The sequence below is a fragment of the Brassica rapa genome, chromosome A04 (genome assembly GCF_000309985.2).
Source record: "Brassica rapa cultivar Chiifu-401-42 chromosome A04, CAAS_Brap_v3.01, whole genome shotgun sequence".
Classification (NCBI taxonomy): domain Eukaryota; kingdom Viridiplantae; phylum Streptophyta; class Magnoliopsida; order Brassicales; family Brassicaceae; genus Brassica; species Brassica rapa.
In genome coordinates, this window is record NC_024798.2 from 21217257 (window position 1) to 21233838 (window position 16582).

Consider the following 16582-nt stretch of genomic DNA (forward strand, 5'->3'; position numbering starts at 1 on the left):
ATTAGATAATATGGATAGAGATGCACTTATGTGTGGATAGAATTTTATAAAATTTCTGAAATTTTGTTTTATTTTGAATTTTTGAATATATATTTTTGGACAGGAGAAAAACTCTTCTCCTGGGGTACAAAACTAAAAGAAAACTTAATTATATGTAGTAAGCAAATGACCATATCAACCTTATTACATCCCCTATATATTATTTGAGAAGCATTGCAACATTTTTTTGTAGCCACATGTCATCACTAGAATGATTCTTAGAATCCTTAGAGAAATAGGTTGGTCCATTTAAATATATAATAAGCTTTTTATTAAACTACAATAAATACATTATTAATGTGATTCATTATTTCCTTAAATAAGATTACGGAATTGCCTAATGTGGCTAAAGTATATATGACAATTAATGATTTTGAATAATAAAGATTTGATAAAAATAAGTGTGTATTATAATTATATTTGTTTTATTTTAAGCTATTAAAATAAATTAAACAATCATAGTGTCCATATAATAAAAATTAAAAAAATTATTTATATATTATATTTTGAATTTTTAAAAACGAGTATAAATTACTAAAACTGTTAAAAGTTTAACATTCAGATTTTGTGATCTATGATTTATAACTTTTGTTATGACATGATACAAATAATTGAAAAATAATATAAGTTGAAAGTCTCATTTAAGAAGTATCAAAAATAAAAGATATATAAATATATGTATCATTTTAAATTAAACTAGATGCCATATAAAAATACATAAATATCGTAATTTTGAAATTTACTTTGAACATTTTTTTGATAAAAAATTTGAAAAAATATTGACAACTTAATTTTTTAAAATATTATAAATTACTTAAACCATTATTCCCACGGTGAAAATTTTGTTATCACTAATTTAGACTTTTTGCTATAACAAATACAAATGATAAAAAAAATGAGCAAAAAGCATCATCTAATAAATATTAATATTAACATATACCATATATATGTTACTATCATTTAAATTTAATTATACATCATATCAAATAGAAAAATTATTTTTTGATTTATTAAATTTATTTATATGTTCGCACCAATTTAATTATATAAGTAGTAGATAATGACTTTTTAATTATTTAATATATATTTATTATTTCATAATATGCTATAAACATATAATATATAAAATAATTTATATATATAATGTTCATCCCGCGCAAGGCGCGGGTCTTAACCTAGTTACACTTGTTAAACTTCAAAACTCTGATATCTTGACCCTTTTCACTTGTGGTTTCTTGATCTTATCATCATCTTTTTCCTTCAGGAATTCCTTGAACCACATAGCTGACATTTTTGGATAACGCTTAAGCCCATTCTCGTAGTCTACGTAGAACAATCCATACCGTATTTCATATCCACAGTTCCATTCGCAGTTATCCAACAACGACCACGCAAAATATCCATCCACTTGGACTCCATCCTCGCTACAAAACATTTCATATCATCCGTATCAAATTAATATTCGTTGAATAAAAAAACCTTTTCTTTTGTGAAAAATAAAAATTGAGCTTACTATATGGCTTGGTGAACGTTGCTAATATGTTTCTTGTGATAATCAGTCCTCTTCATATCCATCAACTCGTACAGTTTTGGCTTCTTCTCTTCGTATGCATCACAATGTCCTGGTCAAATAGCAATAATAGTTGTGAAAAAATATATATTAATTGGGGAAAATTTGAAGCATATTGGTCGTGTTTTATATTATTACCATTTTCGGTGATTATAAATTTAGGGTTTCCATATTTATTCTTGGCGTAATTCAAAACTTTTCGTAGTCCTTGTGGATACATCAAGTTCCACTCTACCCCACCCTAAAATCGTAAAAACAAAATAAATCAATGGTAGATATAAATTAATGAGCATGTATTAACAATGCAAAGTCATTATAAACTAACCTGTGCACCGATGGCCTTGCCCGCCTTATTTTGTTCTACAAACATAGAAAAGCTTGTGAGTAAAAAAGAACAAAAACCTAAATGATATTGAAAATATCACAATGAATGTTCAAAATTTCGTCAGATTGTAATAACGACATTTTATAAGAGATTAGTGCTTAGGGTAATTAGAATATTTTTTAGTACTGATCGTAATTAACTATGCTAATTTTCTTAAATTGACTACATACTTTTCCATTCAACATGTTGGTCTGATCTCCAGAACGGCTTGTCTGGATCCACTTCATCAACGTTTTTAGCGTAAACAGAGCTGTAATAGTTTATTCCAATAAAGTCAAAAGATCCTTTCAACTTTCTTGATTGGCTTTCGGTAAAAGACGGTAATCTCTTTCCTACTATCTTCTTCATCACTTCAGGATAATCTCCATGCACCGTAGGATTCATGTGCCTGTATATACACTTTCTTTATAAGAAAATGAATTTTGATAATGATTATGAATTACTCGATCATACCATCCAAACATAAACTCCATAGCTCGCTCGGCTGCTTCTACATCTTCGTCACAAGTTACATCATATGGCTCGTACCATAAAGGACAATGCGCCATACCGATCTTACCATCTTTACACTGAACACAAGTATGCATTAGCTAATTGTAATGTTATATATATTAATACATAGCTAAAGTACTAACTTTGTTGTATACTATATGTTGATCAGTAACATTTTGACCGTGTGATTAATGGTTTGGTCCTTATGTTTATCAAGACTAGTGGTTCTTACATTATGGCAATTTCTGAAGGCTTCAACTGCTTCTGCGTGAGAAAGAAGAAGATTGTGACTAACGATATAAGCCTCATGACCAGATTTTCCGGCTGTGGCTGCATCATTCATGTATTTTGAGGCACGTCCTGGTGCTTTTCTTCCGGCATCATAGCCACCTACGCTATAGACCCATGGTTCGTTTATCGTCAACCATAGCTTCACTCGGTCTCCAAATTCCTCAAAGCATATGTTAGCAAAATCTCGGAAATCCATTCTGCATAATATAAACATCCATATACATATTATATTTCATAAAAAAAACTTTTGTTTAAATGTTTAGCTTACGTAATGTTTTCACTTAGAAAACCGCCATATTCTTCTTCTAGAGCTTGAGGAGTATCCCAATGAAACAAAGTCGCGAGAGGTGTGATTCCTGTTGATGTTTCAAGATGTCAGAAGAGTTGGATTAACTAATTTTATGATTCGACTAATGGTATACGAGTGAAAGATTATATACGTATATATACCATTGGCTAGTAGTTCGTCAATGAGCTCATTGTAGAATCTAATTCCTTCCTTGTTTACTCCCATGCTTAGTTTGCCATCTTGTAATTTAAAATATGAGAAATGTTTTAGAGATATACATATGTGATGATGTTTTGCACTTATCATTATAAATTAATGAAGAGATTACAAGCAAATAGTTTTTTTTCGCTTACGAGGTAATATCCGGACCCAGGAGATGGAGAATCTGAAAGAATCCATGTTGATATCCTTCATTCTTTGAATATCCTCCTGTCATTGCATATAAGTCATGTTTTTCTTAATTACATTAGTGTAACACCTAAGTGCATGAAAATGATGGCTACCGAATATGCATACCGACCTTGTAACGATGATAAAAATCGATTGTCTCGTCCGCATTAGAGTGGCAATTTCTTTCTGAAAAAGAAGAAAAACATTTTTCAGATGGTTTTTAATAGACTGATTGAGATTGACGCACCATTTATAAATTTAAGGGATATGGATGATATATATACAAAACCTGGATACTTGCGAGCAAAAGTATCCCATATACTTTCTCCTCGGGAACCTTCTTTCACAGCTCCTTCATACTAATTTCGAAAAGAAAAAAAGAAGTCGAGTCGATCATTGTGGACCATGCACATATTCAGATCATATGTTTCTATATAGGTATGCAAATATTGCATTTTATCCAGAATCATTTTTCAAGTTTTATTTATATTTTTGAATGTATAATTTACATAAATTTACTGGTTTTCTCTGTTAAAAATTTATATTTAAATTTTTTACAAAAATATATATGCATATATATATATATATATATTAAAATTTTAAATTAATAAAATATTTTATATTTTTATATCCGAATTTATTTATTTGTCCAAGTTTATTTATTTTATTCACTATTGCATGGAGTATATATGTAATTGAGAGGGTCCTACAAATATTTCGCTGATTGTCATGGTCGTATATGTACAGTGTACTTACTTGGTAAGCCGATGAAGCAGTTCCAAACAGGAAACCTTGGGGGAAATCAGCTCGTCCGAATGATTTCTTTTTGTCAAAACTTCTCTTTCCTCTGTTAACGAGTTGTATAAAAACAAACAGTTAGAAAATTGTAAAAGATGCATGCTGATACATGACATGATAAACGCAAACACACACACATATATACAAACATTATAATACATATATCTTTTCTCTCAAAGAATTCACTTACTGTGTCATTATTTACAACAGAAGACCTCCCTCAAGAGAATGATTTCACTTAAAGTTGGAACTTCTTAACTCGCAAAAGCCAGACCTTTAAATCTGCGCACACACATACATGCATATATTTTATACCTATATAATATGTGGTGATACCTAGCTAATTTACTAGATTATGGCTTCGTATCTAATAACATGTTAAGCTTACGAACATGGCTCAGAGAATTGTTGAAACAGAAAACATAACAATATTGAAGATTTTTGTCGATGGAATGAATTATGTGATCCGGGCAGCTATTTATACAGAGAATGGAGGTGAAAGAAGAATGAAAATGTTTATTATGCACTGTATTTTATTTCAACGTCAACGTTTACTATGCTTTGTTTGTGACGTTAATGTTTCAGAAGGTTCGTACTAGGAGTAATAAATTCCTTTTTGTAAGGTTCGTACAATCTTGGCCAATCTCTCTTGATTTTTGTAAAATTCCTTTTACTATTCTTCGTTATGTAAACCCAGCAGGGGATTTATTTTGTTGGTAAAATCCAGTAGAAGATTTTGTAATTGAACTTGAACACACATATAATTTTAGTTAAAAAGAAAACAAGTAAAACGATTTTTTTTTTCTGAGAACAATAAAACGCATTGATGGAAACACGTTTTACACTTTGTAGAGTTACCTCTATGATTTAAACATGTGTTCACGTAATTTATTTGTGTATGTTCCATTTTGTATGTGTTATATTTATACATATGCCATATAAGTTTTTGATCTATAATTTTAAGATTTACATTATTTTTAACATGATATAGATGATTATGTTCCTGAAAACATTATATATATGATTATATTCCTAAAAACATGATATATATACTATTATTTGCTAAATAATTTTTCGCAACGGAGCTCTAACGTTAAAAATTAGAGTGATTAATATCGTTTATACCTTTAATGAATAAAATATATAAATTAGATAAAAATAAAAAAAAATTTAAAATTTTAGTTGATAAGATAAGTGATTAAAATTAATAATAATAATAAGAACTGTCCAAAATCTAAAATATATATTTTAAGAGAAAACATAATTCTTATATATACTATGTGGCTATTTGAAAAATATCTTTTAATAAAAAGGTTAAAAATTAAAAAAAAACAGAAACACATAACTAAATATTAATGAAGTAAAATTCTTAATTTTGTATAACTGAAAACAGAATATTGAGTGATTTTTAAGATTTTATTAATAATAAATATAGTATACAAAGAGATTTTTTTTTAAAGTTATTACATATATTTAATTTTCTGATCGTTGAAATAATCAGCATGTAATAATCAAGATGAGCTATAATGAATATGTTACTTTATATCTATGATTTTGCTTGACGCTAAGTTTCAACGTTCAAATCACTTATCGATCTTACTACAGCTCCATACTTTTAAACTTGCATATCTATGATTATTCACGTATTTAGTGTTTAAACTTCATGTATATTTATTTCATAAGGTTGATAGATCTAACTTTCTAAATTCTAATTAGACTATTATGTTTTCTAAATAGAAAATCCTCACTTCTTTTTCTCAATGAAACCACCACTCCATCTACACATTTAATTTTGAGATATTAATCTTTATAAACTTTGTCTAGAGCCCGTCACAAAACTGGACTTTATAAGCAAATAGAGGGAGGGTTAGACTTTTATATAAAAGAGATACTGCACTAATGTGCCTGTTTGGTCGAACAGAATGGTTGAACCAAACGTTTGCTAAAATGAACATTTGAAGTGACACAGATTAAAATGACCGTTTGGTTGAATTGCATACAAAAGTTCAGTTATTTAAGTGTTAATAAGCAAAGCTGAATGTTTAAGTTAAACAAAAACTTAAGCAATTAGATTTTTTAAAACTAGTCAATTTGTTGACCAAGAAAAAAGTACCGATTTCCCTCTTCTTTATTATAATGTACTCGGTGGAAGGAAGTTTTTCTTTTTCAAACCACATGCTTAGACTAGTCTTGGTCTTTTTTCTTTCTTTTTTTTTTATTATAAGAACACGATTTTTTATTTGCAGTATCAAATGATTTATAATAAGATTTACCCGCATAACAAAATATATAATAGGCAGCTTATCTATATATATAAATACGACGGATTTTTTTTTAAAAAAAATATGACGGATTATTCTGTTACTTGACATGAAAAAACACAAACAAGACTCTACTTAACCCATCATTAAAATCTAGGATAGTTTTCATTAATCTAAAATTCAAATTATTTAAATTAACTCCAAAAAAACTCCAAATTTATTGTAAAAAACTACATTTATGTTGAATTATAAATCAAAAGGCCGGATTTTCTATATATTAAGGCTCTGAATGGTAATTAACTGCCTTGTACCGTACCGCCGTCAATAATATCAAAAATTTCTACATACCTATATTTACTATTTGAATCGCAACGCACTTATCTCCAGTTTTATTTGAACCTAAAACTTTATTTAAAATAGAAGAGTATTAATATTTTATATTATATAAGGAATCTAATATTTAACTAGGATCCAAACTAAACAAAATATTAAGTCTAGCGATAGACTTTTTATTGTGGTTATTATCTCCAGTATTGTTCACGCTGGCGTAGTAAATGAACCAACTCACATTTAACAAATGTTTAGTTTTGTTCGTACGTATCTGTTTATCGGGATGTTTAAAGCTTTGGCCCATTTTGTTCACTAGACTTTGAACCAGCTTTTGATCAAAATTTCCAACGGATACTATATAATAGTCTTACTGTAGCAAAATGACTGTTCAATACAAGGGTAATATAACTGATTAGTTAATGTTTTTTTGAGAAATTATTAGTTAATGCTTGCTAATCACAAAGAGTGCAAAATTTTTTTTTAGTAACACCTTTTTTTTTTAGTAACACCTTTTGGTAATCCAACTTGATTAAACGCTTAGAATTCTAGATAAATATTCGATGACTGATATTTATTCATTATTGATTAACAAAAAGGTCATTTTGAATTTTTTTGTTACATAAATAGTGTTATTTTATAATTCCTATCCATGCTATAATTTTAATATTAATTACCAAATTCATTGATCTAGTAAATAATTTTATTTATCTTAAATAATATTGCTTAGATAGATGTAATAAATAAAAATAAAAATTTATTTTATTTATTTTTTAATCTGTATGAAAAATTGTCAAAATGACTATTATTGTGAAATAGATGGAGTATTTTTCAAATCTTAGATTTTAACCGCTTGCTAATTTTATGAGTTTGATTAATTGTAATGGTTGCATGTTGCTGCGGTCATACATATTTCATACCATAACAGTAACCACTTTGTACGATTTCGTGATGTTTAAGAAGTATCTGATCAGAACTCTTTTTTCCCCTTAAATATATATGGTGCCATGGTAGCAGATAGTAGCTGGTAGTTTGATTCTCAGTCTCTGTTTTTCTTTACTCATTTACTTTTGTATTGAAGAAGAAACCAAACAAATCAATCACTATAAATTTTATCTTAACTTTTTCTTTTTGTAACTTATTTTATCTTAACTTTATTCTGTACACTATTTTAACGTTTGATTACTGTAGATAACTTTCATATTATCGCATCTCTTCATCTTTTTCTTGCGGAGAATATTTTGGGTACTAATACTAGAGTACATTAAAAAAACTACACAAGGATCAACCTAACTAAAAATCAAGAACAGTTCCGGCGACTCTGCCTTCGTCACGTCCAGATTATGGACACTATGGTTCTTGACACCTCCCTTAGAAAAGTTTGTTTTGTTGTGGCCTTGAGTTTCTTAAGATTGTTGTTTATAATGTCATATTTTGTGTTCGTTTTTTAAGTTTCTGAACAAGAATTTTACCAGGATTTGGTTGGTTACCGAAGCAGTATCCCCCGGTGGCATCATTGGGATGCTAAGCAGATCTCCAGAGCATTTCACCTTTTGCACTGTTTGTCTGCTACTAATAAAATCATAAAGTTTTTGTTGAAAAGTAAAATCAAAAGTATTTCACCTTTTTATTTGCTTTTCGGCGGCTACAAACGGCCCAATACCGGTAAAAGAAAGTTATAAATTGAACTGGTGAAACAATCTGCAACAATAGTTTGACTTCCTGGCTGGCTCTTAAATCTTAAATCAGTTTTCTCAAGTTTTAATGTTAAATTAAGAGTTTTCCTGCGCAATAATTTATATATATTAATATTAATTTTTAAAAAAGTTTAAATTTTGAGATTATTGTTTTTATAGTTTAATTTTACTGGTTCAGAAAAATCCATAAATACAATCTTGTTTTTTTTATTTGGTTTATTTGTTTCTCTGTTTAGTTTTATTCAAATTTTAATAAAATTAAAATTATACTTTTATTTCTATTATAATGTATTTAATTATTATTTAATTTAATTATTTCTTTATTATTTAGTCTTAAATATATATTTTTAAATATATAATTTTTTTTATAATATTTATTTTGTGTTGGTTTTAGTTAAAATACGTTAAATTGGTAAAAAAATAATATGCTAATTAATCTAAGGAACCGATGAATTTAAGTTGTTAATGTACATTTACAATTAATTTTGATTATATATATATATATATATGATATATAAGTTGATGTAAAAAATAGTTGTAAATATATTTACTTTTTTATGAATGTGATATGTATTTTATTTTAATGGTAATATATCAATTTATTAGATATTTGAATTTTTTTGCCAAAAATAAAAAAATATATAAAAATTTTACTTTAATGATGATATAAAATTTACTAGCCATTACCAAATTTTACCAAAAATAGTATTATTTATTAAAAGAATTTACATGTCGTATTTAGGTATGTGCCATGTTATATTTAAATGGATGTCATGTTATCATTTTTTAGTAAGAATGAATATAAAAGTGACACATGTATAAATCACTTTGCAAATAATATCTAAGAAATACTTCACATCAGTTCTTCTATTTTAGCATGACCAAAAACAAATTATTATATAAGGAAAATCGAAAAACACATACTCTAACGCTGTAATTTATCAATATTTCTGAGTCAATATTTATCAATATTTCGAGTCTCCATGTTTAAAAATTTATCAAATATTAGAGTCACGAGTTTTATTTTATTTTATCTATATTTAGAAAATTAATTTATGTTATTTGCCTAACGTTCTTACCAGCTAGAAAATTAAGATAACTAGATCCATGACTTGGCAACAGCTGTGTGAATGTATGCATAAATTAACTTAACATATCTCTAAGTATTCACGTTGCTTGAGTTTGAATATGAATTTTCTTGGAGCCTTTTTATTTTAATTTTTCTGCGCATGTATTACTTGACTATAGAGGGGGGGGAGGGGGACATGCACATGCTGAGATAGATAGAGGTCAAGCAGTCAAAATATAACCGCGCATTCGAAAAGTAAGATTTTATTGAGAGGTGTATTATGTTAAAATAGAGAGGCTTTACTAATTACGGAATCTAAGCAGTACTAATCTTTAGACTATTCTCCTTAGCTTAACAATAGGAAAAAAATGAACACACAAGGACTAGTTATTAAAATTATCATGCTCTCACCAACTTCTTTTTAAACTGACATGTGGTCTTTCAACTACTTTTATTACAGAATTGAATGTTATAAGGGCCCGTGTTATAAATGAGGTCAGGTACCATGACGTAAGCTTTGTAACAAAAACTACTTAAGCTAACGAATTATGAGAATGGGGGGAAATGTAATTTAACGGTCAATGAACTTTACTGTAAACAAAGTATAAAAACACCACTGATCAAACGTTGATTTTACGTTGCCTATTTCCACCTATCGATGTGGACTGGCAAGTTGGCAACCAGCATAGAGCCATTCAACGTGGAACATGGCTGTGGAAAATAGAAACGAACATCCTTATAATTTAGCTGACACGGAAAAGTATTAGTGTAGTTCTATTGATTTGAATGGTCCTCGTACAGTAATTAAATATTCGTGGAAACTTTGCGTTACACACTGCAAACACCACCTACATATGTACAATTTCATTTGACTCCAGACTTATGAACACAACAACATCATGAATACTAACACTTATTATAATTGACCATGCCTTGACTTGAAGTTTCAATAGCAGGAATAGACTTTTGTAACCTTACTTTTCATCACATCATGCTGCTTATTAGTTATTTTGTTTATTTTCTAACAATTAGCTAGGTACATTTTACTCTATGAAGTTTAACCACCATGGTGTGACTATTGAATCGCTTCGAATAATTTACCAGTAAGGGACTTACCTTGATGTTTCAGAGTGTCATGTCTTCACTATGGACTATAATTTTTGAGTCTTAATCGTATTCCTATTAGAGAAAAAGTTTAACCATTTCGTATGTATCAAAGTTAGACATCTTTTTATATACTAGACATTATTTGTCTAAATTTCCAACGTAAAATTTTTTTTTGCACTCACAACACTAATATTAGATCTAGTCATGTTCTTCTTTTGATTTCTTCTTTTTACTCTTTCAGACTGTGGAAAAGGAGATAGAAAGAGTGAGTGATCTTGTAATCGGTATATACTTCATAGTGGATACTATAGATCCCTGAACCACCCCAGACGCATCGGTTGCGACCTGGATGAACAAGTTTTGTGTCTCAGATATTTGTGAACCATTGAGTAGTATGGGACATGATTTAAGAACAAATCCTTAACATAAAAACTAAATGAAACTTTTTAACGATAGAAATTTAGCATTTTCTTCTTTATTCAATAAATCAAAACCTAATGCCATCAAATCAATAGATGAAAAAGCTTCAATATCGGTTTGATTTTAGTAAAAATCTAGAAAAAATCTGAACCGGATTATAAGATTAAAATAACCTAATTTTAAGTTACTTTAGAAAAAGCCAAAATACAACATATTTAGTTTTAGTGCTGATTACATTATTTGGGCCACCTACTTCTTCTTATATAGCAGGAAGCTGGAAACCCGGATTTGATCGAAGCCCACACCTGAGATCACATTTAATTGAAGCCCATATTTAAACTAATAAGTTATTGCTTTATTTAAAGGGTGTTTTTCTCATAACAATTTAGTTATTTTATTTGATCTTGTCACTTTTTTTTTTATTTCATAGAAATATATTATTTCGTATCTTTTTTTTGTTCCTCTTTGTCTTTGTGTGTTTTAGACTTTTAGTTACTCGTACCAATTTTTTTTATAGTAAAATGTGAGACTTACCGACAATGAAATATATATGAATCTTGTTTGTCTTAATTTTTTCTCTGAGTATTACTCTTTGTATAAATAAATTAAATATGTTTGTAAATCAAAATCACAACTCTTACTGGTAATATAACCAATGTAGTTGACTAGATCAATCAAACTATCAAATTGAAAGAAAAAGCTTGTGGAACCTATTAAAATACAAGGTCTGTTTTTATTATAATAGTATATATACTTCATGTACAAAGATCAGTATTTACTGTTCTAGGGGTACTGCTGCAAAAATTACAAATGAACCTTGTACAAAACATGATTGCGTGCGTATCAACTATGCATCTATTTTCTATCATTTCCCATAGATAAGGACTCGGTTATATCGTCTGCAGCGCAGACAACCATTTCTTGATACTCTTGTACATGTCCAACGGTGTCGATTGCTCCCTTTTCTCGAGAAACTTTTTGAACCACTTGGCTGAATCTTTGGCATATCTTTTCAGATCATCTGCATAGTCAACGTAGTAAAGGCCAAACCTCATCGTGTATCCGCGTTCCCATTCGAAATTATCCAACAACGACCATGTGGAATAGCCTCTAACATCACACCCGTCCACACTGCATTTTGGGGAAAATATCTTAAATTATTTAGTTACCTTCCACTTAAGATTATTAGTCATGGTCTTATTCGACTTTTTAATAGTTATGTAGTTATCTTACGTGATAGCTTTATGGAGTTCTTGAAGATGTTGCTCGTGGTATTCGATTCTCTTTATGTCCTTTAATAGTTGTTCACGTGGCTTAGTCCCAACATCGTAGTCATCATAACCTGTAATTTACAGAACTCATTGTTAAGCTGAATAAATAAAATTAAAGGAATATTTTCAATTAGGTAATTTGTAAGCTAGCTGAGATTAATTCTTGAAACGCTTACCGTTTTCAGTTATGTAGATGGTTGGATTGTTGTATTTATTTTTAATATGATTTAGAAGCTTTCGTATGCCCTCGGGATATACATAGATAAATCCTAATTCATCCTGAAATTGAAGAAGCAAAGAATAAACTCTCTGTTAAGCTTTGTTATGAACATTGTAATTCAGGCATGCCAATATATTTTTCAGATATTGTTGTTCGTACCGATTCTGAAGAAATGTAATCGCCGCTTCGATTTTTCACTAATAATGAAGGAAAAAAAATAAAGCATTATCAGTTTTGATAAATATTTAGGGTAATTAGTATATTAAAACGCTCCAACTAGAAAAGTACTAAGCCTTTTTGAATGTTCAAGGTTCTTACCTTTGTACTCCACGTGTTGATCCGTCGTGAAACGAAGTCGCGAAGGGTCGCTGCGAACTTGCCGTGTGACATATCGAGCACTGTAGTAGTTTATTCCAATAAAATCAAACGAGTCTTTTATCATTTCAGATTGTTTTTGGGTGAAAGAAGGCAATCTATTTCCAGCGTTCTTTCGAAGTGTTTTTGGATAATCTCCAAAGATTAGAGGATCAAGATGCCTACATAAATCACAAAAGAAACAAAGATAAGCGGATTAATTCTTACACTAACCTATATTAGTTTTTAATGAATCTTGTAAATGAGAACACTTACCAACCAAGATAGTAATCAAGAGCTCGTTCGACTGCTTCTTTATCGGCATCGGAATCAACGTCATAAGGTTCGACCCAAAAAGGTGATAACACTATGCCTATCTTACCATCTTGTGAGATCTGTTTGCAAAAAAAATATATTATCACAACGAATTTTAAGGTTAATATATATGTCACGACCCTTTAGTATATTGAGATAGTATACCTTGTCACAATTTCTAAACTCGTCAACGGCTGCAGCATGAGCTAGAAGAAGATGATGAGAGACTAAATAAGGTTCGATGCTCGAATCACCAGCTACACATAAGCTGTTTACCCATTTTGAGCAACGTCCCATTGCTTTATTACCCTTGTCATAACCCGCAACACTATAAATATATGGCTCGTTAAACGTTATCCACATATCCACTTTGTCACCGAATTCTTGGAAGCACACTCTTGCAAAGTTCCGGAAATCATCACTGTTTTTGCAAACGTCAACAAAAAATAAACGCAAAATTTGATTTATACGTTGTTGATTTTATGGTAAGTAATGGAAGAATATATATATATAGCGTACATTATTCGTGGGCTTAAGAATCCACCGTACTCATCATCTAGAGCTTGGGGGATATCCCAATGGTAGATAGTTACAAAAGGTTTTATGCCTGTGAATATGATTGAATATGTTATGATCAGAAATAAGAGATTTTTTGGAGTATATTATTTAATATATGTACACACTCGTTTGAGCATATGGTTCTCACCGTTCATGATAATTTCATCAATGAGATTTTTGTAGAATTGAATTCCTTCTTTGTTTATCCCGCCGCTTAGTTTTCCACCTGAATATTCAAATTTTGAAAGATCAACAAATGATATATGTGCATGCACACAAGAATATTATGAAGTTATTAAGCGTAAGTAAAGTCAAAAAGTTTAAAGTAATACTCACTTGGTAATATTCTTGACCAAGAGATGGAAAATCTAAAAGTGTCCATATTCATTTCCTTGATCAACTTAATGTCATCCTGCTCGCACGGTACGTGCATGGTAAATATTAGTTAAACGTAAAAAAGGACATGATGTTCACAAATCAAGGTGTAGGCCAATTTATATGTTCCACCTACTTTTTCAAGAATTCACATAATTAAAACACGTTTTAAATGTTTTTTTTGTGGCTATAAAGTATAAACATACTAAAATAATAGTTACTCACAAAGAAAAAAAAAATCATACCTTATATCGATGGTAAAAATCAACGGCTATATCTCCATTTTCCATATTCGTCCTTTCTGTAAAATTTTATCGTGTTACTTACTATTTATGAAAGCCAAAATATTTCACAGTTTATCAACGTGTTAATGAAGACATATCTATAATTAGTTCTCTCAAGAGATCCCATAAAAATTGTTAATATTGATTAATTAATAGCACAGTGAAAAAAATAAAGGAGTTAGATTAAATGTAGACCTGGATATGCATGTGTGAAGTTGTCCCAAATGCTCGGTGTCCTCCCTCCTTCTGCGACTGCACCTTCATACTGCATCATATGAACATAAATTTATCATGAAATATTAGTTTCACTTGTTTCTAAAAATTATTAGGCAGTAGAAAAACAAGCTATATTGTTCAACGTCATAAAATTGTTTAAGCAACACAATTACATAAAAACCACCTAACCTGATAAGCTGAAGAACCAACACCAAAACTAAAACCAGGAGGAAAACTGTAACGATCAAGTTGTTTTGTCGAAAATCTAAGGGATCTTCCCTTTGAAATAGCGCATGAGACTAGTAAGAGTGTCACTACAAGTGCAAGCTTAATTGCCATTTTACTTAGCCTAGTAAAGAGACTTATCAAATGAATACTCAGAAAGTAATTGGGGCTTAATGGTATTCTGAGAAATACAAAGCCATGTAGAGAGCTTATATAGAGAGAAAGCTAGGGCATAAATGTGGCGACACAGAGTGGGAAATATTAAACTATGACATTAAATAATCTTTACCGAGTAAACCAGTCCGCTTTCTTTGACTTGTTTATATAAATAAATCACCATGTGACTAAATGATTTTTTTCTATTACCGGCGCTTTAATGTGACTAGATTTTTTACCATTATTAAGTAGGTAGATAGCATACATGGCGCAAGGTGTCAAATAATATGAAAATAATTAATGAAACGAAGATCTTAATTTTCTGGTATTAATGAAACCAAGATTATCATCACATGTTAGTCCTTAACATTTTTTTAAAAAATAATCCTTTTCCTTTCAACAACCACTTTTTTTTGTTTAGTCCGGGGTATCGCAGATTTATAGAAAAATCAAGATTAAATTTTAAGGAAAAGTGCAGTATGTGAATGGTATATAAGTAGACTCTAAAGCATGAGTTTATATTCGCGGAGTATCCAGACACATCATAAAATAGTTCTCTATGGTAGAATTCGAACTCGCCATGTAGATGCAAGAAGGAACACGTCTTTATTATTGGATCATATGATGTTCCGGGCTTTCAACGACTATTTTGGTGTCTTCGAAATAATCGTCCGGGTCATATCAAATGAATTGCTCACACCAGAAGAAACCACTGTTATGAAGTTTATTTTCATGTTTTCATGCGGTGATCAGTCCACCGGTTATATACTATTCACAATATACTACGTAAAATGGTAAAATCGGAAATAATAATTTTTTTTTTGAATTTACCATAGATTTAAAAAATCATATTTAGTTTGAAAGCAAATTCACTTATCTACAAAATATTATTTTGACGTTTAAAAATCCCATTTTATAGTTTCCAACAAAAAAAATCGTTTAATATATTTTTATACCCGGAAAATTATGTAACCACATATCGTGAAAATTTACCACTTTGCACTTTGCATGTCTTTTGGAGTAACTGCTTCTATGAACCTGCTGTTTACACTTTAAACTGTACTAATATTAAACGTGGATACATTAGCACTTAGCAGCTTTGATCAGGCCAAATCGCATGCTCATCTATTAATTTATCTTTAATCAATGCGGGGAAACGCTGACAACTTGATTTTCTGACGGATAGAATATCTCATGCGTAATTTTGCTACGATTTTAGGGTAAAGTTTGTTTTGTTTAACAGAAAAAAATGAATTAATTATCTTTAGTTCACACTTCAATGTCATTACTCAGCCACTGAAAAGGGGAAAATCCTCAGTAGCCAAAAAAAATTTCTTTGACCAAATTTTAGTTTTTGTTCATCGTAAACGACTAATGGCTTCTCTTATTTTTTTGTATCTGGCCTCGGCAGATAGATCCAGTGGTGACAATGGACCGGTGGGGTTAGTTTTTGTCCCATCGTGTAATTAGATT

At 29.8% G+C, this 16582-nt stretch overlaps 2 protein-coding genes across 3 annotated transcripts; both read right to left on the reverse strand.

Annotated features, from left to right (window-relative positions):
- Positions 1–42: 42 nt before the first annotated feature.
- On the reverse strand, positions 43–4889 carry LOC103866141 (beta-glucosidase 27). 2 transcript variants are annotated; one of them, XM_033290158.1, is made up of 16 exons: positions 4647–4889; positions 4445–4536; positions 4213–4303; positions 3746–3815; positions 3587–3642; positions 3420–3495; positions 3228–3305; positions 3046–3133; positions 2719–2974; positions 2448–2563; positions 2165–2382; positions 1935–1969; positions 1748–1850; positions 1553–1661; positions 1220–1463; positions 43–189 (listed from the first exon to the last, which is right to left on the reverse strand). In XM_033290158.1, the coding sequence occupies exons 2-15, from the start codon at positions 4450–4452 to the stop codon at positions 1235–1237; spliced, it is 1533 nt and encodes a 510-aa protein (XP_033146049.1). In that variant the 5' UTR covers positions 4453–4536; positions 4647–4889; the 3' UTR covers positions 43–189; positions 1220–1234. The 2 variants fall into 2 exon arrangements, with proteins under 2 accessions (XP_033146049.1, XP_033146050.1); XM_033290159.1 differs by having other exon boundaries at positions 43–188; positions 1219–1463; positions 4643–4889.
- A 1561-nt stretch (positions 4890–6450) lies between these two features.
- LOC103866140 (beta-glucosidase 32) lies at positions 6451–16479 on the reverse strand. Its single transcript, XM_009144017.2, has 13 exons — positions 14918–16479; positions 14708–14777; positions 14474–14529; positions 14190–14265; positions 14002–14079; positions 13815–13902; positions 13461–13716; positions 13257–13375; positions 12945–13162; positions 12786–12823; positions 12583–12685; positions 12369–12477; positions 6451–12266 (listed from the first exon to the last, which is right to left on the reverse strand). Exons 1-13 carry the CDS (start codon positions 15065–15067, stop codon positions 12026–12028), a joined length of 1602 nt encoding a protein of 533 aa, XP_009142265.1. The 5' UTR covers positions 15068–16479; the 3' UTR covers positions 6451–12025.
- Between the last annotated feature and the right edge of the window lie 103 nt (positions 16480–16582).